Raw genomic sequence first — 22781 nt, 5'->3', positions numbered from 1 at the left:
AATGATTGTAACAATAAACATTAAGCCCCAGAAAACAAATATTGAATCACTTTCTATCTGCCATCCGAACGTATGGGTGTCCGCCGTTTTTCTCCCACTCCTTATTGAATTCGTTTTCCAATATTTCCGCCCCTCTTTTTCTGGTTAGTCCCGTTTCTTCTAGGGACAACTCGCACATGTGCATATCGTCTTTGCCTGTTTGAAAAACGTTTTGAGAGGTACCATAAAACAACCTAAATTAAGTATTACCAGCAACAAGTAGTATTGGCGGCTTCTCTGGATGCAGCTCCATCTGTCGGGCGACATATTGACCGTCAAAATGAGCATACCAGCAACCCCGCTTGTTGGGATCCCCGCCTGGCCTTAAGAAAGGAATTCTAAAGTAGCGCTGCGAGTTGTTGTCCAATATCGCCTTCTGGGGCAACCTGTAGTGTGAACAGTCTCACTTGCAACCAATGGAGCCTCAAAAATGAGCCTCATTACCTTGGAGTTTTAGCTGCTGACTCCATCACTGACCTAGGGGCCCTTTCATTCTCGTCCATTGTAGTTCTCTTCTTGTTCTTTGCCTTCCATGCGTGGTACACCTTCAGCCGACGATGGAACTCGTGCCTGCAAGCCTCTAGCAGTTCAATGTCGCAGGACGTGTTGATAGTATCACGGAGCTCTGAATACTTCCACTTGGATAGGTCATACTTGCCCTTTGGCTGCTGAGTCCTTGCTGTCTCGGACCTGTCGCAATAGTAGTTTAGTGGTTAAAAGATGTTTGCGGCTAAATGGTCTAGCAAAATACTAATCTACTACAGGTCTTCGCGTAGTTAATCTGAGGAATGCATAAAATGGTTACCTCCTACAAAGACAAGTCTGGATAATTATCAACTACACTACCGGTGACGTAGATATTTGATATTTTGCATTGGTATGGTTAATTGGTTTAATAGGTTAGACTAACTACACCAATTACGGAAGTTCCTTAGTGTGTTAGAAATTAGTGTGCTAAAAAAGAAAGAAATCAAAAGATACCTGTTCAGTTTGAACGATTGCCGCTGAGAGTCTGTTCCGTTCATCACGCTGCAATCGACGTGGGATTAAAAAAAAAGAGAGAGGCATAGATTAAGAGTGATTATATAGGTGAACGCATCCCCTCTCCCCCCACTGTCATATTTATACAATATTTACAACCCGCGGGAAGAAAACGCTCCACTTACTTCCGCGCCAACGGAGGACTCTCCTCGATCTGTCCGTTGCTCTCCTGCGCCAACCGCAACGCCAATTCGCGATCCTGCCTCTCCTGCTCGAGCTGCTCCTGATACCGCCTTTCCTCTTGTTCCACCTTCTGCTGTTGCAGCTGCAATTCCAGCGCTATCTTCCTGTCGGCCTCCTCCTGCCTGAGCCGTTGCTCCTCCTCCTTCTTCCGCTTCGCCTCTATCTCTGCCTTCTTCCTCCTATTATCCTCCTCTTCTTTTAGTTTCCTCTCTTCTTCCTCCTTGCGTTTTCGTTCGCGTTCCATCTCCTCCTGGATCTTCCTCAACCGTTCCCGCTCTTCCGCGATTTTTTGCTCCTGCACCTTCTTCTCTAGTACCGCCATCTGTTGATTGACTTTGACGAGAAGTCCATTGTACAGGCCTTCGACGGTTTTGGCGTCGATCTTGTCGTCCCTCTGGAAATAAGAAGAGTGAAGCGTGGGAGCGGCGAGGTGGTCATACCTCCCGTTACCTTGATCCTATCTATAGCCGACGTCATTTCCGACTTGAGCGCGTTGATGGCATTCGTTGTGGTCTCCTTGTCTTTCTTCAGCTGTCCAGCCACGCCTTCGATTTTCTTAAGCTTCGCGTCCAACGATCGAATGTTCTTGATGGTTTTGATTCTGGGGCCATACTTTTTCTTAACCAAGTAGCCCCTTATGTGCTTCTGCAGCAGTACGAGGGCGGCACGACGATACAAAATTTTGTTTTTCACTGAAACAAACGGACACCGTCCTTCGTCATAAAACGCCACACAGCCACCACACGGCGCCATACTTTTGATGACGGTCAGCGCGCAGAACTGCGCCTTGATCCACCTCGACTTGACTAGCCATTTTTTCACGTTGGCTACGATGGCCTTCAAGTTCTCGGGATCGGATCTCATGATTTTGTCGAACTCTGCGAATTTCCCGGGCCGGAAAAACACCCGCGTGATACCGAACTTAAAGTCCTTGTCCTGCAGCTTCAGGCTATGAAGCATGGCCTGTAAATCTCGGAAGTTAATAAGATTGGCGACCGCCGCGACGCATAATGGAACCAGTCCATGTTAAGTGTTGGACATGGGGCTCAACATTTGTTTTAAAAAATGAAAAACTGAATATTAGGGTAGTTTCAAAAACTCAAATTTTGTGTACTTTTAACAACAAAATGTCTGTTTCGTTCCACTGTGCGACGTGGCTAGTACCTCGCAGAATGTTTTCGGAGGCAGCAGCTTCAATTCTTTCGGCAAGTAGTCCTGGTACATCCCGTGGAGATCTGCGAACGGAGTCCTGCTCGGAAAGCCATGCTCCATGAGCTCCAAGACCGAGGTCATGCCTGAGCAGTTCAACTGCATTAGACACAGGCTGCCCTCGAACATCATGTCCACCATTTTGTTGTTCGGTTTGATGCAACGAATGAAATTCGTACCCTACGATTTTTTTTTAAATTTCAAACCAATAGGTAAGGCGAGCGACTTACGTTGTCGCGAAGTTTCTCCATCAGCTCCTGTAGTTGCGTTTTAAATTTGTTCCCGACACTTATAAAGGTAAGTTTACCTTTTTGCGCCATGGACGTCGCAAACAGGGTCTGGATCAATTTGCTTTTGCTGTCTTGGATGATGCCTTCCAGAGACGCGTGCAGAGCGTCATTGTTCTTGTCTATGAATTGTTTCTGTGGTAATAATTAAGGAAGGATAAAGTAACATGAGAGCTGAATTGCTGCAAATGTTTTTGATTTCAAACCACATTAAATACCTTTATTCCAAACACCAAATTACAATTCGTGTAAGAAAAATCGACCCCTTACAAAAATAGATTTTTTTAGTAGGTCCTAAAATAAATCAAAAACCATATGAAAATTGCAAATTATATATAAATTGAACATTACACGTCATCTGTACTATAAAAACAATTTCCTATTAAAAAAATTCGTAGCAAGAACTAACAATTTATACCATGTAGCTTATGCCAGTGACTTAGCAAACAATCCTGGACTATGTGCAGGATAAATTAAAATGTTGCCACCCCAAAATATTTAAGTAGAGAGAAGAAGTATGAGGAATTCTAAAATAAAAGAACTTTTTAGTTCGCAACTTGGTCTAGTCCATACAAAGCAAAATAAACATGATAGTTACGACACATTGTGAATATTTCACCCAACAAATCTCATTATCAATTTGTAACCCAAGCATTTTTGTGATACAGATCTTGGAGTAAAATTACACATTACACGTCATCTGTACTACAAAAACAATTTCCTATTAAAAGAGTTCGTAGCAATAACTAACAATTTATACCATGTAGCTTATGCCAGTGACTTAGCAAACAATCCTGGACTATGTGCAGCATAAATTAAATTGTTGCCACCCCAAAATATGACGCTATTTAAGTCGAGAGAAGAAGTATGAGGAATTCTAAAATAAAAGAACTTTTTAATTCGTAACTTGGTCTAGTCCATACAAAGCAAAATAAACATGATAGTTACGACACATTGTGAATATTTCACCCAACAAATCTCATTATCAATTTGTAACCCAAGCATTTTTGTGATACAGATCTTGGAGTAAAATTTATTAAAGCCGTTTTTTGGCTTTGTCTAGACAAAATTTGATTTTAACGAAAAGTATGTAACATGCCTCAACCGAACGCTTACAACATAGGTAGAAATTATTATTCTCAAACGCTGCCAAGTATCCGTTTTCCAGACCTGATGGATTCTGTAGATCATTGATAAATAATTCAAATAATAAAGGTCCGAGAACAGATCCTCGTGGGACTCCTAAGGTAGTATTTTTCCTCCAGGTCTGCATTTATATGCAATATATTAGTTTGCGCCCAGAATGGTAAGATTTAATCATATCAAATCCCTTTAGGCCTTGCCTTAGACCATCAAAATTCATCTTCGCAATCAAAATATCATGATCTACAAGGTCAAACGCTCTGTTCAGATCCATAAATAAACCAAAACATTTGTCATTTTTTACTATAGCACTATATAATTTGAGTGTTTCTACCATGTTGAAAGTTTGTAAGAATGCTTGTTAATTTAGAAAGAAAAATAAATCTACGATCATTCTTTTTGTGTAACGTAATAATTCTAGCTAGCTTAAATATCTCTGAAAAAGTCGCATTCTTCAGTGACATATTAAGCCAAGACGCAAGCGGGTAAACTTCTTCGTTTCCGGTAAGAGGTCTGAAGAACATTTTAATTCCACTATCTACATTTTTGTTTAAATAATTTTAAGAAAGAATATTTTGACATATTAATAATTAGTGAGGACAAGAAACCAAAAAAAATTGATTTTTTCAAAGAAACTTCCACAGGCTACTGTAATACTTTTCACAAAACTTCTGCAATGCTGCTGTGTCGGTTGTTGTTGAATTTAACTTGCTAAATTTTCGCCAATCATCCTGTTGGCTTCTTCAGAGCTTCACTGAAACTGGCTCGCATTTTACTCTGTACCTGCTTTTTTATTGTTTGAGGGGAGCGGAGACCTGAGTCGCGGTTAAGATTGTTAGGTTGCTTATAGATTTCTATAGACTCTCGGATTTTTCGTTGGTAGAAGAATTGATTACATGCAAGAATTTTAGTTTTGTTGAATAAAATTTTATGTCCATTTCGTGATTTGTATTCGGCAATTGCTGATAAGTTTATTTGTCTTCGTCTCGTTTGTGGCTCTTTCATGTTCTTTGAGCCTAGTTGATATTTTTCGCCAGGTCTCTCTCCAAGGTATTCTTTGCCGCATAAGCATGGAATGCTGTAAACTGGTGGCATCTCAAATGGAATTTTGTCTTTGACAGATCGAAGATGGAAGATTTTTGAACAAGTCATATAACGTCAAAACCAGATCTCCGGTTTTGACGTTATATTTCTTTGGCACTCTTGATATGTGGTCAGTAATGTTTTGAATGTAAGGAAGGATATCTTTAATGTGGAAATTATTTGAGAGAAGAGCAGAGGTAGGGTGCTTTTATTCTGGGTTCAGTGACTCGGGCTGAGATAGTTTTACGGCTCTGTAAACTAGAGAGTTGGTTAAGGTATCGGTTTGTGTGTGTAGGTTTTTTTTAAACACAATAACCCAATGTTAGGTCTGACTTTCTATTGATAAGAATATCTAAGATTGGGAGATTATTATTAGTTTCTAATTCAATGGTAAAACGTATGTCTAAGAAAATCTACCAGGAATTCTTGACCATGAGGCCGAATAGCAAAAACGTCATCAACGTAGCGTTTCCATAATTTTGGTTTTAGATGGCAGGTGTTGAGAGCTTTCTTTTCAAAGGATTCCATAAATATATTCGCGACGACTGGTGATAGTGGAGAACCTATAGCTGTTTCCGAAATTTGTTAAAAAATTTGACCATTATCAGACAAATATGTTCCAGACAAGCATTTTTCAATCAACGTGAGGTTTGGTTCCAGACTGTCGGGATTTTAATATATCTGAAATTTTGTTGAGAGTTTCAGGAATAGGGACTATAGTAAAGAGTACGAGGGCGGCACGACGATACAAAATTTTGTTTTTCAAAGAGTACGTCGAAACTAACCAGAATATGAAGTAAAAGGAATTAAGTACAAAACTATCAGTTTTCCCAGTTTTAATAAAGAAGATGTTGCTAGAGAATATGTTGCAGAACTAATGGTGCTGACAATAGGTCGAAAGGGTAATCCTAGTTTGTGAATCTTTGGAAGTCTGTAGAGACGAGGAATTATAGAGCCAAGAGGGGTGACAGACTTTTTCACTGAGTCTGATAGAGAAGAAGCCTTAATAACAGATTAAGATTTGCATTTCATAGATGACATACGATCTCTTTTAAGTTGACGTCATGGTCCGTCTGTAAGGATATCTGAAATCTTTTCCTGATATTTATTTGTGTTCATGACCACCGTAGCATTTCCTGTAACTGCTTTTAGGATTACAATTTAGAGATTTTAAGCAATTTAGGCGGTTTTGATTTTTTAAGTATTTTTGAAGTTTCAAATCGAAATTCATTAGCTGTTTGAGATGGCGTTTTTTTTAGGATAGACTCGACATTTGAAATTTGGAATAATATGTGGGGTAAGGACGGTGTTTGGTAGTTGAGAAGAGTTTGACTAGTGTTGAAGTTAGTTTTTCACATTTCTGAATGTGATTTTGGGTAGAACATAAACGAAGATTTATGTTTGAAAGAGTATCGAACTCGAATGGAGACAATATGAAAGCAAACATCACTGTCTTGTTCAAAAATCTCTCAACATCTTCGATACGTCAAAGACAAAATTCCATTTGAGATGCCAGGAGTTTAAAGCATTCCATATATATGCGGCAAAGGATACATTGGAGAGACCGGGCGAAAAATATCAACTAAGCTCAAAAAACATGAAAGAGCCTTAAGACTAAGACAAATAAACTCATCAGCAGTTGCCAAACACAATCACGAAACTGGACCATAACATTTTATTCGACAAAACTAAAATTCATGCACGTAATCAATTCTTCTACCAACGGAAAATCCGGGAGTAGAGAAATCTATAAGCAACCTAACTATCTTAACCGCGACTCAGGTCTTTACCTGTCACCAATATGGATATCAGTAATCCGAGACGGTGTTTATGCCCCTTATTTAGCTCCGCCCTTCTCAAAAAATATATGAGCAGGTACATAGTAAAATGCGAGCTAGTTTCAGTTAAGCTCTGAAGAAGCCAACAGGATGATTGGCGAAACCCTGGCAAGTTTGACTCAACAAAAACCGACGCAAGAAGAAGAAGAAAACCAAGCCATTATCTAAAGTAAATTAAGTTATTGTAGGGTTTGCCTTTTTTCCGAAATTATTATTTATAATAGACCAATCGGCCTTACTTTTATTAGTAGTATTGGCATTATATATTTCTTTTTGCAGCGCTCTCCGCCTTTTTGTTATTTTTTTTTGTACATTATGTTATTTCGTCACACACAGACTGCGCTGAGAATGTAGAATGTGAATTTTTGAAAGATGAAAAAGATCGATTTTATTTTTGTCACTTACTGTTTGGTAGCACACTGCTCCGGCAAAGTGCCTAATCAAAAAACCTTCGTCGTCCCTAATGCTCCGGTGCGCCTTCAACTTAGAAGACCGTGGCAACCCCAACCTGTACTCCTTACCCCATACTTTGTGCACGTCTTCGGTAAAATGGGCGTACGAAGGCTTAGGCAACTTGGACTCCTCGTCCAGCAGGGTCAGTATGCCCTTCGCCTTGGCCTCGATCAAGTCAATGCAGTCCTGATTATCGACGAACGTGATTTCCGGCACGCTAAGGCCCTCGCGCTTGTACAGCTCCTGCTCGAACTTCAAGATGCGCTCGTTGAAGAATTGCTGCAGCTTTTCGTTGCAGTAGTTGATGCAGAACTGCTCGAAACTGTTTACGGTGAAAAACTCTGGGGACGAAACGGGCGATATACAGAAAAGGGGGGCGGGACAGTATTGATGGACGTACCGAAACCCGCGATGTCCAGCACGCCGATGTAATAGCTGGACGCTTGGAACGGGATGCTTTGATTGATGCGATTCACGATATAGTCGAAGAGATTGCTGTAAATCGCTTTGGCGAGCGCGTCCCTCGCGTTGTTGGCTTCATGGATTTTTAAAGGCACCCTTAAATTACAATTACAAGTAACAGCCAGTTGACAATTCTTCGGAGCATTTGTGTAGGGTCGCTTGTCTTTAAAAACATAAAGATGATTTTTCGCATCATTCTTTTGTAACGAAAGATGGAACAAAAGGAATTTCTGTTGTATTTGTCGTGTAGCGCATTCTAGCAGCTACGTTACATATCGTTTCTCGATGAATTTGTGTCTTCAAAAATTTGGAAAGTAATCAGCTTTTAAGGAATGCTTAAAAATGATAAATAAGACCCAATGAAAAAGGACTACTAAGCAAAATATGATGAGGATGATCAGGTCCCGGCTCTTTGTTAATGTTCACATAATTAAGTTCAGTGAAGATTTGAGATACAGTAATAGAATAACTTAAAATTGTCGTCGGAGGACCCATTTCTTCCCTCAACACGCTTCATACAAACCACTCTACGTAAACTATTAGATTTTCGTTTAAAATTTAAAAAATTTCAAAAATGCTTTGTGTCGATGTCACATTGTTTGAAGAGTTTGACATTGGGAACGTTGATTTGAGAAGAACTTATAATTATCGACCGAGCTCTACTTACTCTCATACTACTCTACTTACATGATAACCGTCCCTTTGAGTCCGCCTCTGGCGCTTTGCATCACTCTCGCCACCAGAGCTTGTCTCAGTTCGGAGGGATCGATTTCCAACAACTTCGAGGCCATCTGCAGCGACTTCTCCTTGCTCGCGGCCACCCGGCAGCCTCCCTTGGTGTCCTCCGGATTGTCTTCGAATTCTACACATAACGCGGTATTATTTAAAACAAAAACAGTTCCGACAAGTTTTGGTACCGATGTTGCCCAAGTGTAAGACCGCCGCCACAGTGGTGTAAATCTGCAATCGTTCGCCGTCAGACATGCCGAGGCGCGACAGCGCCATGTCCAACTCCTTGAAATCGTCGACGTCATCGATGAGGATGTCTTTGAGCGAACCGGACTTGGTCTGGTCGGAGCTCTTTTGAGTCGCCACGAGCCTTTTCTCCGAAGATGGTTTCGCGAAGTACCTCGTGCACCCATTTTTCAGGTACTGCGTAAACGATCAAAAGACGGTTCGACGTCGCGATTCAATACGGAAAAGACTCACGTTGAAATCGTCGGGCTTGCTCAGGGCCAGTTGTTGTCTGAGAGTCTCCGGGGCGCCGGCCATGAGCATGTAAAAGATGTGGTAGCTACGCTCTTCCCCGTGTGGCGAACATATCCTGCTCTTCTCGAGCAGGTAGTGCGAAATATGACCGCCGGCCACTTGGAACTTTTTGTCGAAGTGGACCTCGATAAATTTACCGAACCTCGAGCTAAACACGAACATTCGCATTAATCTTGTTTGCCGAATCGACATTCAATCCGAGAGTGAAATTTGAATTGTTGTTTTTTAATTATTTTTTATTTTCAAAGTGTCAACAATATACAGGGTGTTATTGAAATGACATCATATAATATATTAACTGGCTGTTTACCGCATCCCAACTTCCACGCGTCTCGACGCGTCTTGATCGCTGTACATATCCTCTGTGAGACTTCTCTTTTGCATAGCTTCATCAATTCCTGCCTTCCAGGTTTTCCGTGGTCTGCCTCTTTTCCATCTTTTTTTGGCTATTCTGTCTTCGCTCATTCGAGTCTTATGTCCAAACCACATTAGCTGTTTTTCTGTATCTAAAAGTCTCTTTTGTACATTCATTCTTTTTAAAATATAGTCATTTTTAATTTTGTCCATTAATGTGGTTTTCCAGCATACATCACTTCTGTATTAGCTTCTACAAACGATAGAAATACTCGTTATAATTGGTATTTCGGAAAGATATGCCCAAAAATAAGTCGGGTAATAAGCTGGTCAAATCGTGTAAGCCCGCGTTTAATAAGTTTAAATATGAAAGAACTTGCCCTCACCGCACTTGGGCAATGTTGCGATGTTCTCTCTCAATTTTTTCCTGAATAATTATATAGAGCAATTCATATTTGATATATAAAAGTCCTGCTGAAAATAATCGAAAATAGAATATCCAGAAAATGCGAAGAACAGGTACATAATTCACAGTTTGACTTCAGAGGAGGCACCTCCAAAAAAGTCGCGAATACAATAAAACTATTGACTATCACAAATCATTTAATAGAGTCCAGAATACCAAACTCATATATTAACTGAACAACATTCAAACTTGATGTCAATGATATACTGGAACCAAACAGCCACTGTGAAAATAAACAAAACGGAAACAAAAAGGCGGCCTATCCAGCGAGGCAGGGTGCGTACATTCACCTTCAATTTATATTCACAGATATTTCATCGGTGCATTTGGGAAAGAGAAGAAGGTGTTAAGATGGGTGGTGAGATAGTTAAAATGTACGCTTCGCGGACGATGGCAGAATCTCTGGAGAACCTGCAATTACTGGTGAACAGGGTTAATAACGAAAGCATTAAAATGGGACTTACAATAAATACTATAAAAACTAGATTCATGATTGTCTCGAAAAACTCGGCCAATCAAGGTCACCTGATGATACAAGGAAAACTTATAGAGCGCGTGGAAAAATATAAATATGTAGGAACTTAACATAACTTCAGACCTAGACCGGGATCATGAAATAAGAATCAGAATCGAAATTGAGCGACAGTCTTTCTTAAGATTTAAAACACTTGCCTTAAACTAAGATTAAAGTTTATTGAGTGCTACGTGTGGACACAGCTACTTGTATGGAGTAGAAATTTGGACTCTCAAGGTTCAGACCATCAAGAAACTAGAGTCCTTTGAAATGTGGCTGTATCGCAGAACCTTGAAAATACTCTGGACTTCTGGAATTTCTAATGAGTGTTACAAAGAATTGGACAAATTAATGATTACTATCAAATGAAGAAAAACAGCTTATCTTGGCCATATTCTAAGAAATAATAAGTATGAACTACTACAGACTATCATGCAGAGGAACAAAGAAGAAATCCTGGCTAAGAAACAGAGACTGGACTCAGATGAGTGTAGGAGAACTGTTTCACGTTACGAGAGACAAAGACGCATTTAGAAAAGAGATCGCCAACCTCCGTTAGGGGATGGCACTGGAAGAAGAATTGATATTTCCATATTTGTTTTTTTTTATGGCATTAAGTACCTCTCTTTCTCTATTCGTATGCTGCAGAACCGTTTCATTCTTCACTGTTTTCTCTTCTTCTCTCTCTGTAAACCCTCATTTCGAAAACACATTATTTCAGTGAGGATTCATGTTTTCGTACCGAATTTGCCCAAGACATAGCATAGTATTGTTGGTTAAAACATTTTGCATGTTCTTAAATGTTGTTCTTTACCTGTTGCTAGTAAGACCGTGCATATCTTAAATTGTTGATCACGATTGCATTCTTCTGTAAAGATGTTTTCTACATATAAACAACCTTGTCAAAAATCCTCTCATAATATGCACTTCTTCAGATGTCTGGCCGTTAACTCTTGTCAGCTGTCCAATTGACTATTATCCGAATGTCTAGACCGTCCAGACCTATATCGTTCAATATAGTAGGTAACTTATTGTGTTGAACATGTGTCGAAAGCTTTTTTGTAATGCGGAAGCAAACATCTACATCCACGTTTACATCTCTGCGTGCTGTATGAGTGTCTTGTACCAAAATCACCTTTGAATTCAAACTGAAACTAATGTTTTCTTCACATTTGATGTATATTCCAGAATGAACGATTTTCAATTATTGCAGTTGAGCAAATTTAATTGAAGTGTGAGAGCGGTATTCACTTCTAAAGTTTTGTATGTATTTATGTATGTATCTGTATTTCATCTGGTCCACGAGCATTACTAATTTCAAATTCAAACCCCACAAAATATTTGTGTTCAATATTAGTATTAACACACTGTCTAGACCCGCATTATAAAGGATTCCACATTAATTAATTGTTAGCAAGGGCATTGCTAATAAGATAAATTCAAACCCCAAAAAAAATTGCTTTCATTATAAGTGTTAACAAAATTTGGCTAATATTATATCATAAATTCAAACCGCAAATAATAGTTTAATCCTACTACTAAACTACAAATTTAAACACCATTCTCTATTACTTCAACTGGGTAAAATCAATTCAAATTACATAAAAAGAATGGCTAATCAGCGATAATACTATTTCTGTCAGCACCGAAAAGGTTCGTTCGATAATTCAAAATAGGATACTTTAAAAACTTCTACACCAATCTTCAGTTTAATGTTTGACACAGCAGCTACAAAAACTTCCAATTCTTCTAGCTTTAACTTCATCCCTTACATTACATTGTAAGAAATAATCACAAACATTTTTATCGTTGTCTCCACAAATTCTCTTCTCACAAACTTTTATTTGCAACCAAAAAATAACTTCGAAAAATTGAAATTTTCAGCTTTTTGGCTATAAGCGGCACGCCTGTACATTTTTTTATTCCTGGTTCGAGATTTTTTTTTTAACAATTCGAGACATCCGTTTCAGTCCAGTTTTAATACGTTCCATCTGGGGATGGACCTCTAAATTCCTGCCGAATTTGAACTCGACAGCTACCAAATAGCATATGCAGCAAAAATATTTATCAGCATCGAGATGGCGTTCAGATTCATTAATTAGATTATATAACGTCACCAAAATAACACCATGTGTACATTAACGTTTTGATGCAACTTATATTAAACGCCATAGATGGCATGTCAAACGCATTATAGTTAACAACTATGGGAACAACATCTTTGAAACCATAATATTATTTTGAAACCCTGTAACTATAGTTTCGACACAAAAGCGTGTGCATAGCTCCAGCGGAATTATTAGTGTCACTACACCGTACGTCGGTGACATAAACGCACCTGTTGTTGTTCCTGGTTGTTTTGGCGTTACCGAACGCTTCGAGCACGGGATTCGCGTCGAGGATCTTCTGCTCGATGGGGCCCGCAACGCCGTCGCCGCAGAGGTACTTCAGCAGATGTTTGGTCGACTCCGTTTTGCCCGCCCCTGATTCTCCGGAAACTATAATCGACTGGGATTGCTTGAAGACGCGCATGTCGCGGAACGCCTTATCCGCTATGGCGAACACGTGGGGCGGCATCTCCCCTAGCGACTTGCCCCGGTAAGAGGCCACCGTTTTGCCCGAGTATAGTTCCGCGATGTCTTTGTACGGGTTGATCGCAATGAGGATGTTGGCGACGAATGACTTAAAAAAGAATGGGTTTTCATGTCTGTACACCCTTCCTAACAGTTATTACGCCCGCCCTAGCTATTGGCGGCGGGGGGCGGGGGGTGGGGGGTAATATTTTTTACAAAACTTCTGGATTTAAGATTTCAAACATGATTCATGACAAAGCTGAAAATTTTCGTTTATCTTCTACCCAGAAACTACTTCTCAACTACCAAATATACACACACATATATATCACACCAACTTTCGGACACACAAAAATCAGTTCTTGCAAAAGGTTTCAACTTCCAACACGTATTATCTCAAAAGAGGAAATCATTTCAAATGTCGAGTCTATCCTAAACAAACCCATCTCAACCATCTCAGCCATCTCAAACAGCTAATAAAATTCGATTTGAAAACGCAAAATCCTTAAAATACCAAAATCTCCTGAATCTTATATTCCAAAGCCTGAATGCATTGCTCTAAAATCTCTAAAATCCAATTCCCGATATCGCAATTCTAAAAGCAGATAAAGGAAATGCAACGGTGGTCATGAACACAAATTAATATCAGATGAATCATATATCGTCAACTTGAAAAAGATAGTACGTCATCTACGGAGCGCAACCTTAAATCTTATATTAAGGCTTCTTCTCTATCAGGCACCTTCCCTCTAAAAGCAAAATTATTAAAACGTGACGTTGATGATACTTTTGCTATTTTGCCACATGATCAAGAATCCCTACTAGATTTTCTTAGACATTTAAACTCTATACACCATAACATACGATTTACCATTCAATTAAGAACTAATAATAATCACCCATTCCTGGATATTCTTATCAATAGAAAATCAGACTTTACATTGGGCCATTCTGCTTACAGAAAACCTACGCACACAGATCGATACCTTAATGCGTTGTCACATCACCATTCGGCTCAAAAATAATCGGTTATCAACTCTCTTGTTTACAGAGCCCTAAAAATATCTCAGCCCGAGTCACTGAAACCAAAATTCACCTTACGCTTCACTACAAGCTTCCAAAGGCAATGAGTATGAAAACAGCCCCACACTTGCCACTGTTGTCCTTCCTTACATTCAAAACATTACTGACCACATATCAAAAGTTCTGAAGAAATATAACGTCCATGCATGTGCAGCAAAGAATGTTTTCATTAGATGCAAAACAAATTGTGAAAAATGTGTACGAATTTTAAAGTTCATGAAAGAGGCTTTAAAAGAAACCGCCAACGTACAAAAACGCCAATATCTTCGATAAATCTGGACAATAGTAAACAAGATATTAAAGATGAAACATTTATTTGTCAAATTGGAAAACAGATGTATAAATTAGCTACATGAAACTTGGTTCGATGCACACAATACAGTATCCAACATCCAACGGAGTTGCGCAAAAGTGCTGGTGTATTCGCCGATCAAATAACAAGGAAGATGAGAAGCAGTTATATTAGAAAAATAATTTTGCATTCGAAAAACGAAAGGATTGGAAATATCGTCTTGAAAGGCATCACATACTGTAAAGAATCATTTATATATAGTAAAATTTAATGAATCGAACTTGTTTTCCAAATCCAGAAGATAGTAGCCTGTGAAAGTTTCTTTGAAAAATTCATATTTCATCAATTTTGTTTAATGTAAAATATTGAGGCTGCCTTAACTATCTAGAGTCTAGATTATTCCAATCTGGTGAACACGCTGTTTTTATCGTGTCTAAAGGAAAAAAAAGAGGAAAATGTTACTAATACTACTCACATAAATTTTATTTTTGTAATATCTTGTACGTATGTTGTGTAGTAGTGAACCTTCGTTGAGGAACATCATCTCACCTAAAAATAATTAACGACTTGCAAAAACAGTTCAGGGGGTTTCCAAACAAAGAAAAATTAAAGGAAAAACAGCACAACCAATTTTTGAAATGTAAATTATTTAAATAAAAATTTGTACTGCATTTTTCGATATCGGGTGCTGATACGTATTGCCGATGCCGATAACCGACTTAACCATGCACTTACTTTGCAAGGTCAAAGTACCGTAATTTATAAAAATACAACACAAATTTTAAAATTGAAATCAAACTGTTCCCGCAAAGCAAGTCTTCGATGAGAGGTTTTTTCATTTTATTGCACTATGATTTGTTTCTTAATGCGAGAGACTCATAAATCGTTACTGAAATGAAAAACTTAGCAGTCTTAGCCGTCTCCAATATGATGATCGTCAAGGGTCCCGAGAGTGGCATATAGACGGACAGGTTGTTGACCTACCTGTGCCTGTGTTTAAAATTTGAAAATTAAAATTATAGTTAACAGTACATGAAGAAAACTGCCATCAGAGGAATAATACACTAATTTTATTTAAAAAAGAAACACCTACGGTGTACAAAATAATGTCTGAAATGGAAGAGGGAAGAGAAATTCCAGGGGTAAGAAGTTGTGAGATAGTTTAAAAGAAATCAACTTGCGTTAGGAAAGAAAAAAACTTAAAACAGAAAACCACTTTTAATAGAGAAAGACAAAATTATCTGCTGATTTGTTGCAGTTAGACAGTTTCAAAGGAAAACCAAGAGTATCTATTATAAAGGCCCAATGGAATAAAAAAATCCTTGGGAAAAGGTAAGATTAATAATAACGACTCACATTGGTAACAATAATGGAATTACTAGCATATTAGCATTAGCGTAAAATATTTATGGGCACAAGTAAAAGAGTTTGTAGTATAACAACACTTTGAAACCCTCATGCATGAGGGAAGTCAGGAGAGTGGACTGTAGGAAATTGAGTGATAACACACTGTAGTACTCATTCTCTCGACTTTGAATATTCGCAACATGAATTTAAATATGAAGTTGTATTGTTAATACTAGATTTATTTTTGAATAATATCTATTCTTACTTCTATACCAGTTTTGATTTAAATTTAATTAATATCTCAATTATTTGGCCATCTACATAGTTATAATCACGTATAATTAATATTACAATTATTTTTCTAATAAACTATATGCAGTAACGCGTCTGTCACATTGCTTTTATTTATCAAACTCGTCTCTCTATTGTTTACAAATTAGTGTAACTCTAATTTAGGAACGATTCGAGATATGTAAGGTCTTAAAAACTTAAATACGGAAAACTATCATTGTAATTTATCTTAACTTTACGATATAATCTTTAATTGTCTTACTCCCTCGCATTATGAAACATAATATATAAATTTTCTGGTCAGAGTATTTAACTCAGAAATTAACAAATAGTTGCGGCAACAATGGTGTAATTATCTAAAAATATGTGCATGGTTTAAACGGCCCCTCACAGTTATCGTCGTAGTCCCTATCCTTTTCGACGTAAGCCCGATAGATGTCGCTGAAAGGCAACGTCCGTTTGGCGTGTTTGGAGTCGAGCGGCACCACCTCAGCGCCATCGTTGGTTATTTCGCTCATCCGGGCCAAAACGAACCCCTCTGTGTGGTCACGGGCCCACACCAGGTCGTCCATGATTCAGCTGCCAAAAAAAAGAACGAAGGCATTTGACAATGAGTCGATCAAATCTGGTAGAGTTCAAACGAACACCTCGGGTTTACTTTATAAATTCAAATTGTCTCGCTTATTACGCGATCTAGAATGTAAATTTAACACAAATTTCCGATTTTTGTGGCATGCCCAAGTCGCTGAACACTTGCGAAACTCGCCTATTTTTATTATCAAATCTCCGTACGCAAATGTGAAATTACGAAACGTAAACGCTCTAAATCCGCGAACAAATAACCCGGACTCGCCTATAAGCAATCCAATTACGGTGGTTTTATTTCCCTAGGCTCTCATAAATTTTTTTAACATCAGTTTGTTTAACTTTAATAGGACAAATTTCAATTATTATTGTAAGGGCAACAGAGCAAGGTGTATATGTCATCTTGAATTTTAAAACTTGGTTTGTACAGTGAGTATGATTTTAAAGCTGAAATCTTTTTTATTTAATGCTCTTTGCGCTATCTCATTTTCTTATTGTAAACTTGGAGTCATTAAAAATGGCTGTCAATGGGTGCCGCGATTACGATTGCTTGTCACCAGGTGGATTTTTGTGACAATCGTAAAAAAATATATATTTTCTGAAAAAATAACGGTCCAATAAAAGAACTTAAAGCTAAAAAAAATTGGAGTTTGGGTAAACTTTCCTAGAGGGGGTAACATTTACAATGGACCACCCCTGTACTCTGCAATATTTTCACATAGGCGGCTGTGAACACGCAATGGCCAAAACCGCTGACACGGGCAGACATTATTTACGTCTGATTAATATTTTTGCTCTATATTGTAATTTAAATCGTTCACTAATTGCACTCAGACCAGGTGCTCGGAATATTTTGATCGACCAGAAGGTTTAATTTATGATTGTGATGGTAAATAAATCTTATTTTTTAGTTTACTTCAAATGTTTTGTAAAAATAATAGAAATTAAGTTATACGAAATTGAGGAAACGACCAAAATTGTCTTTGAGACTGACATGACAGTAAACAATAAAAAAGAAATACTTAACACTTAATACAAGAAGTGGTTAAAAATTGCGAGGAAACCGTAAAATAACACAGCACACGAACAAAAATGGTTGTTTTTTGGTTTTCAACGAATATGTGGCATTCCACAATCTGCTGGTGATTAGACAAGTCTCAGTTTAGATGCGGGTTTTTTACGCTAGGATTTTCTCAACATATGCTTAAATATAGTTACATGTCCTGGAAATTCGAGTTAAGTATGTGTAGAAAGGTGTTTACAAAGAAAAGTGCGAAGGTCACTCCCATCTATACGAAATTATCATAGCAGCCCGAGGCGCATCACTTTTTTTTGTCGCATGTAATATAGGATTTTTGGGTAATATGTTTTAGTGTACAAGTATTACAGGAAATATAAGAAAGCAATTAACCTACAAGTTGAATTTTTACTAGAACAAGCATAAGAAATTACAGTCTTCATTCTTGAAAATTTTTTCACTTAGATTTTTCATGTGCGAGTTATTTCAACCTAACCTAACCTATGAGTTTATGAAAACTAACGCCTTACGCCGATTTACGAAAAAAACAGCTTCCATTAAAAAAAATTGCATCGTATCTACAGGGTTTGAAGAACAAAAACGCCAAATTAATTACAGAATCATACTGACGCCGACGTGGGTGCTGGAATTCTGCGCTGCTTTTCCAGATCTTAACTCATTTTTTGCTTGAAAATTTAAAAGGATTTCGACATATTTTGAGAAAATACTGCCGTATAAATACCGCATCCTAACATCGACGATCTGTCAGCGGCCATGTTGTTTGTTGAAAGCCGCAAGGGCTAAGGGGTACTAAGTCAGAATTTGTCATTAGAGCTGCCATTGGTTAAAAACGAAATTTTAAATCTCGCATAACAAAAAACCGTTTCGCCTGCGATGCATATAGCGAACGCAGCAAAATAAATCAGGTGAAAGTAAAACGTCGAAATGCGACGAAAATCCGCGTCTTTGGTACGCTAAATGCGATCGAACCCGCGGTTCAAGGCAGTTTAGTGACTGACACTCAGTAGAATTCGCCCGGTAGCTGCTCGATTGGACACGGTTATTGCGTTCAATTCCGCGACGTTTTGACGCCAAACGGCCGGAACGCGATTACAATAATAAAGAAAATGACTCTGACGATGACCGTCGTTTTCTTTCGCTTTACGTCTATCATAGGCAGTGACTTTCGGACGTGTTATTATAGTTAACCGAACATCAGTGCATTCGCAATTTTCGAAGCAAGTCGATTGATAAGATATTAAGTAACTGACGAGTCAGGCTTATTTATGGCATACATACTATGTAATGGGTTCGCTTCGGAAATTGCGGATGCATGAATTGTCTGTTACTTATAATTCCTTTCGGACCTGGACTAAACGTAAACAAGCTATTCAATGGTTAGAGAAGCCATTGCAATGCAACATAATTGCCTCGTCCGCGGGGGGAAAGGTCTGTGACATACATTCCCCTCTTATTTTTCGTTTTTATAAGCAGACCAGACGTCCCGTTTTTGGTAAGGGTTTTGGATTGACATCCCCAAAACTCAACATTACAAATGAAGAAAAAAAAGTCCTCTCAAAAATATTAAGATAAAAGATGTACGAATATATAGGTTAATTGTTTCTTGCAAATTTTATTTACATATATTTTTGAGTTGTTGTTAAACCATTACTAGAACGTTAATATTAAAGAGTTCTTAAAAATGACTGTTTTGCGATACTAGATATTTTCCTGCTTTTCGGTTCCTAATGAAACGTTGAAATTAATATTCGATTACGTATAGTTTTCCCGATCCTGTAACCGATAAACACGTTGATTTACTAAGAATTCTATTCTATATTTCTTCCCGAAACACTGAGTTGTGTATTTCTCTGGAGGTAATCTGGGTCGCCCATTTGTGATGCCAACATAAAGAAATGATGAGGACATTCCATAGTCAGTTTAGATATAGCCTATTTTCGGCAGTTTTTTGCCAAAATGTACCCAAAATGTGCCAAAAAAAAAATAATTAAATGAGTGGTATTAGTGACATCAAATAGCTATTAGACCCACACAGCTCTTGCCATATAGCTATTAGATAATAGCCTGGCTACGGAAAAAATTGATGCGCCGCAGGAGGCATTGATATTTTCATAGGAAAGGGAAGGATTTTCCGCGCATTTTCTAACATATTTTGGGAAAATGCTGCCGTAAAAATGCAGCAACCAAACATATTGACGATCTATCAGCCGCCATGTTGGTTGTTGAATGACCCAAGAACATTGCATAAAAAGGAGATTCTAAATCTCGTGCATGCGCATGTTGAATGGACCTTCTGAAAAAAAAAAGTCAAAATTGCTTCCTAAGTTCCTCTTTTATCGGCATAGGCAGGGCCTCTATATATAGCTATACGGGCCCTGCCAATGCTGATATATATTCACAACCAACATGGTAGCTGACAGTTAGTCAATTCGACAGTTTTCCGTTTGGATGTGGCATTTTTACGGCAGCACGTTCTCAAGATCCAAGATCCCGTTACATGTTTCAGAAAAAATGAGTTAAGGGTGCGGTGATAGCTGTTTACTGTTACACTGGTAATAAGTACATTATATTATCTGATAGCTATGGGTCATCCTTGGTTGTAAGCATAGACTAAATGACCATAAAACTGTTGCCATATTTTCCATCGATAGAACGAAGCAAAATTTTCTCGATAATATAATACCTATACTATACAGTTGCCTTTTTTTTAATTTGTACGCCAAATAAGCCACAATCTGAAGTTCACAGCCAGAAGTCATCAACTAAGAAGGACAAACGTTTTTTTCGCATACAATTTTTAACGTGAGGTAATCATTACGACAAAACAATGAGCGTTTTATAAATGAAATATGGTGTCTCCTTGGATATTTAGTCTATGGTGGTAACCGTTCGTTGGTTTTCACAAATCGGGTCACAGAACGCGAGATGCGTTTCCGAATCGAGCAACCGTTTAGAAAACGGTTGTTCCTACAGATGTTTCTCGAACCTAATCGAGGTAAAGTGGGCTCTTACCGTTCGTCTCGTGTCAGAGACACCGTTAATGCCCGAGATCGCGCTTTGACCCAATTAGAGACGGTAACGTATCGCAGCAGGCTAAAATTTCCCTTTGTTTACAAAAATCGACGCTTACGAGCGCCGCCATAAAAAAAAAAAACGTTACAAGGCGTGATTCCGCCAGAGCGTCATTATAGTTTTCGACGGCGCGAAACGAATTTTCCGTCGATTTCCGGTCCAAAGCGGAACTCCGCGGGCCGACGACGCCCTGTCCCACCTTTTATGTTCTAAAAATAAACACGCGCCACCCTCGACCCTTTGATCTTTACCGCGAGCCCTAAATCGAACGACTGCGTCTGTTTTTCGTCTTCGCAAAACTCTATCCACTGTCGCTATGCGTAACCTTGACAACCGACAACAATTATTATATCAGTTTGCCATGGATGGCCGGTCGGCGATCAAGCGAGCCGGCTTTTGATGATACTCACGTATCCGGCGCCATATTTGAACCAATCTAGTTTTTTTTTTTTTTAATGCAACGCTTCAATAAATCGGTGGGGCCCATGTTAGTGTGGCACTAAAAATAGAAATTGTCCGTATGGGCGTGTATTGTAATCCCTGAACACAAGTGGAGATCAAAATCCAAAGCAATAAGGAAATTCACGTAAGAAAATACCAGATTAGATAAAAAAAAAAACGATTGATATTGACAAGTTTTGGATTAATTTTAAGCCGACCATAGATAAAATTTAAAGGTTTTAAGGGCGACAAAAAATCACAGACCACCGTTGCAAGTACCAAAAAAAATATCCATGACGAAAAAGAAGTTATGAGTCGAAAAACTATTGTCGTCACACATGGACTACATAAACTTTCGCCCAACTAAACGCAATGTTTATCAAAAAAAGAAAATTTATTGATACTCCTTATAGTTACCGGGTGTCATAAAAATGCACATGCAGACGTATCCCAAAATTCTTCTTTCTAGAACACCCCTATATATTTTTCGTTCGACTAACTTACCTTAATGGGTCAAACGTTGCCTATTTAAGGCGCTTCACAAAATATTATGCAACCCACTCACCAATTTTCACGTGATTGGCGCATTTCTGAATAAGCATCCAGTGTCACACTTCTCTCGTTAGTTTTTTTTTACTGCTTGGCCTTAAAAAAATACTACCTATCTTATACACAATTTTTATGCAGCATCTTTATTATAATTACTGATACAAAGTTAACGAAACAATATTTTTACTGTTTAGTTTTTTTTTATTTAAAACAAAATAAAATGAAATCTCAACAGCAAAAAATCGCGCATCATCTTACTCATTACCAAAATATTTAATGATTAACGAAAGCGTCGCACAGGTAGGCAATGTATCCACGACGCGAGACAAACCAATACGAGAATATAAATGATAACGCAATGATAACCATCATTCATCAGCGCTCTCGATAATTCGGATTTTATAGTTTTTTTTTTCCAGATTGTACAATTTCCAATTGGATTACCGAATTGGCGAGTATTTTAAAAAGCGTAAACAAATCGTCGTTTTGCCACGTTATATTGAAAAAATTTTTACCGTTTTTATTAACGCAATTACTTAAACAATTATTACCTTGAAAAACAGCTACATATGAATTCCTTGAAGCGAGGAAAAAACGGTATCTATGCATGAAACAAGCATTTTTTCGTGTTTTGGAAAAGATCGACGGACCGGCAAATTTATTTTTTTAAGCATAGAGTAGTTTGCCACACGAAATATTAAGTTAGATAAATTTACCTGGAATATTGCTTCGCGGACGAATACTGGTACAGCATACACAAAAACCACTCAACCACCTGTCACACAAACACCTACCCGCAACGTACCTGACAGCGATCTAAGTTCGAAGCTTGTTACTTTCAAAACTTTTATCTTTCTCTAGCGACGTTGCTAGTCCGTTCATTTAGTTTGCGACTACATCACATTTTACAGCAATAATGCTACATCCGACATTTCCACAATAAAATGACTTTTAATTTAAATAATCTCACCTTTTGAAAATCGAAATTTATGGACACAGTTCACGAAGACACAAGTGTTTCATTAATTAAGAAAACCCACACTCATTGGCAAACGCGCTTCACCATTTTCTTCTTCGTTTTCCAAATTATGGGTTTTTGACAGTACGGACAGCTTAATACAAATTCGTAATCACCACTTCTGTAAAGTAAACGAATATACAATTACGT

The 22781-nt window shown here is 38.2% G+C and overlaps 1 protein-coding gene across 6 annotated transcripts; it reads right to left on the bottom strand.

Annotated features, from left to right (window-relative positions):
• Positions 1 to 24: 24 nt before the first annotated feature.
• Positions 25 to 22676, bottom strand: LOC132701940 (myosin heavy chain 95F). 6 transcript variants are annotated; one of them, XM_060670282.1, is made up of 18 exons: positions 22584 to 22676; positions 16319 to 16506; positions 14765 to 14838; positions 12680 to 13023; positions 8948 to 9155; positions 8656 to 8890; positions 8426 to 8600; positions 7677 to 7834; positions 7229 to 7617; positions 2703 to 2894; positions 2428 to 2652; positions 2019 to 2226; positions 1714 to 1955; positions 1206 to 1657; positions 1021 to 1068; positions 484 to 729; positions 250 to 425; positions 25 to 195 (listed from the first exon to the last, which is right to left on the bottom strand). In XM_060670282.1, the coding sequence occupies exons 2-18, from the start codon at positions 16497 to 16499 to the stop codon at positions 47 to 49; spliced, it is 3702 nt and encodes a 1233-aa protein (XP_060526265.1). In that variant the 5' UTR covers positions 16500 to 16506; positions 22584 to 22676; the 3' UTR covers positions 25 to 46. The 6 variants fall into 6 exon arrangements, with proteins under 6 accessions (XP_060526265.1, XP_060526263.1, XP_060526266.1 ...); XM_060670280.1 differs by lacking the exon at positions 22584 to 22676 and adding an exon at positions 22330 to 22504; XM_060670283.1 differs by lacking the exon at positions 22584 to 22676 and adding an exon at positions 22165 to 22283.
• Between the last annotated feature and the right edge of the window lie 105 nt (positions 22677 to 22781).

The sequence above is a fragment of the Cylas formicarius genome, unplaced genomic scaffold, assembly GCF_029955315.1.
Source record: "Cylas formicarius isolate icCylForm1 unplaced genomic scaffold, icCylForm1.1 PGA_scaffold_5__7_contigs__length_24384050, whole genome shotgun sequence".
Lineage (NCBI taxonomy): Eukaryota > Metazoa > Arthropoda > Insecta > Coleoptera > Brentidae > Cylas > Cylas formicarius.
This window is presented reverse-complemented; position numbering and strand designations above follow the sequence as displayed.